This window comes from Penaeus japonicus, unplaced genomic scaffold (genome assembly GCF_977035675.1).
Source record: "Penaeus japonicus unplaced genomic scaffold, GWHDUDI00000001_assembly GWHDUDI00000008, whole genome shotgun sequence".
NCBI classification, from domain to species: domain Eukaryota; kingdom Metazoa; phylum Arthropoda; class Malacostraca; order Decapoda; family Penaeidae; genus Penaeus; species Penaeus japonicus.
This window is the reverse complement of record NW_028234410.1, coordinates 19,966,726-19,969,225: the sequence shown is the minus strand read 5'-3', so window position 1 is coordinate 19,969,225 and position 2,500 is coordinate 19,966,726. Positions and strand designations below refer to the sequence as shown.

Sequence of the window (2,500 nt, the reverse complement as noted above, 5' to 3'; positions counted from 1 at the left end):
AATGTATCAATAATTACATGTGTAAGTGAAGCGAACCTTGCTTCATATACAAGGCTTTAGTTGGTTTTGACAAATGCATCATTCTCTGTCGTTTTATGCCTTTTAATAACGATTATAACTGTTGTATCTTGCAAATCACGTTTCCCTTCATGTTTAATCTTCATAAATTCGCTAATAACAGTCAACCATTATTGCTCTTGATTATCTTCATTAAAGAAGATAATTTATAATAGATTTCCATGGCACTGACCCCGTCTTTTCTCATTTCCACAGCACAAGTGAAGAGCCCTTTGGTACCTCCTTCCGCTCCACCAATTCCTCCACCTCGGCCTCCACCTCTTCCACTGTAGTAGCTGCTAATGGACACATCTCGTCTGCCAAGCGTAAAGGAGGTAAGTTAAACTTTTCAAAAAGTTTTTTTTTTAGATTTCGATCTAATTCGTCTTGAGCGAGCGACCCATTTCCCACTGCCCTCCGGCCACTCAACTCGGATTTGATTTTGTTCCGGCATCGGAGAAGCTTTTATGGAAGAATATTAGCGATATAAATCTTTTAATAAAATGCATAAATTTAGTTTTGGTCATCGACTGTTTTGAGAATGATGTATACGCCAATTTCTTAGTTTGGGGTGATTCTCGAAATAATATTCACCAATTAAATTCTTTGGGGAACACCCCCCTCTCCCCTCTTCAGTCCCTACGAACCGAGAACGCTCCCGGCCAAAAAGAGGAAGAGAAATGTTATTAGAACCTTTTCACCACAATCATCCTGTAAATGCTGAGTCGAAAGAAAAGGAAAATGTATATCTGAAAACACCCACGCTTTTGAACCGAATATTACAGAATTATAAGGGGAGATAAATGGGAACTTCAGCATCACTTATGCACGATAGCCTGTCTCCCGAGTGCTTGAGAGAGGCAACAAAGAAGATTCCTCCTCAGACGCTTGTGTCTTCGCTCGATCACAGCTAAAAAAAGCATGCTCTCAAAATGGCCGTGTCCTTGTCACCTTTGCTACTTCATGACTCACCCACATGCACCTGGGTGCTACTCACTCGTGACTCAACTCTTGATCTGGTGAAGTCTGGACTCTCCAGCTGTGACGAGGGATGTCTTCGAGGTATTTTTGGAGCGAGCAGGAAGTCTTCGGTTGGATTTCTCGGTGTTTGGGAAACGGGCTCGGTTCTGGTGATTCGTTGTGTGGCGTTGTAAGTTGATTTCGGTATTAGAATCCTACTCACCGGGAAGTTTGTGCACATACCCTCCCCCCCCCCACACACACTCACACATAGACACACACACACATAGACCCACACACACTCATAGACACACACACACACACACACACACACACACACACACACACACACACACACACACACACACACACACACACACACACACATAGACACACACACACACAGACACACACACACATAGACACACACACACACACACACACACACACACACACACACACACACACACACACACACACACACACACACACACACACACACACACACACACATACGCACATATACATGCATATACACATTTTGAAGCAGAGTTCCAGGGAAAAATAAGCGTCGTCCTCAGACCAAATCGGGACTCCCGTGGAATTCGCTCCTGAGACGTTTATGCTTGCGCTGTTGGAGCGCGATGGAGCGGACTGGGAATGGAAATGGCTGCATTGCGAAGAGGAAACTTAATTATCGAAGGCTGTACTTCACTAACGCCGGCTTTGGTCTTGCAAGGGGAGGAGTGTGCATGGAAAGCGTGCCAGGATTAAGTACGGGGAGGATTTCTAAGGAGAAAATGCCGTCTAGGAATTTCGGGGTAGACCTTAAAGCGGAAATTTTAGGGGAGGAATTCAGGGAGGACATAGCGCAGTAAGTGAGAGGAGAAGAAAGAGAAAGGGAAAGTATGATTAGATGTTTCGATGAAGAAATACGAGGTAGAGAACCTTGTCTTGTATAAGGGCAGTTGAAATAAGGGAGGACGTAAAATCCTTAAAAACAACAACAACAAACACCAACAACGACTACAGCTTTAACGACAATTCGTATATCTAATGAGAAGTGAAATTTCTTGATTTCTTCCCCCCCCCCCCCCTAAAAAAAAAGAACGAATACAACAAGAACAACAACAGCAAAAATACACGCTCACCGATACCGACAATGCCCCTTTACCTTCCCTCGTCGACTACCCCTTCCCCTCCCCCTCCCCCTCCCCACCCCCCTCGAACCACCACCAGTCTACACACGGCTGTCGAGTCGCATTTTTGTTTCATCTCTGTGTATGAGAGTCTTAACGCCGCGCTGTTAGGACGTGTTGTCGCGCCTCAGGACTCGGAGGAAGGATAAGACGTCTCCTGTATCCTCTCTTTTTCTTGTTTGTTTTGGATTCGATGGCGTGAGATGTCAGCGGTGGAGCCATTTCGATAAGGTGGACGCTGTTGTAACGATTCCGTTCGGTTTGTGTGTTGCTGGTGTATTGTT

At 45.0% G+C, this 2,500-nt stretch overlaps 1 protein-coding gene across 8 annotated transcripts in view; it reads left to right on the top strand.

The window, feature by feature from the left end:
- LOC122247399 (uncharacterized) overlaps positions 1-2,500 on the top strand; it is a 411,544-nt gene that overhangs the window by 230,178 nt on the left and 178,866 nt on the right. For all 8 annotated transcript variants that reach the window (XM_086539187.1, XM_086539181.1, XM_086539180.1 and 5 more), the window contains one exon: positions 274-392. In XM_086539187.1, coding sequence (XP_086395313.1) covers positions 274-392 — 119 coding nt within the window. The remainder of the gene's footprint in view (positions 1-273; positions 393-2,500) is intronic.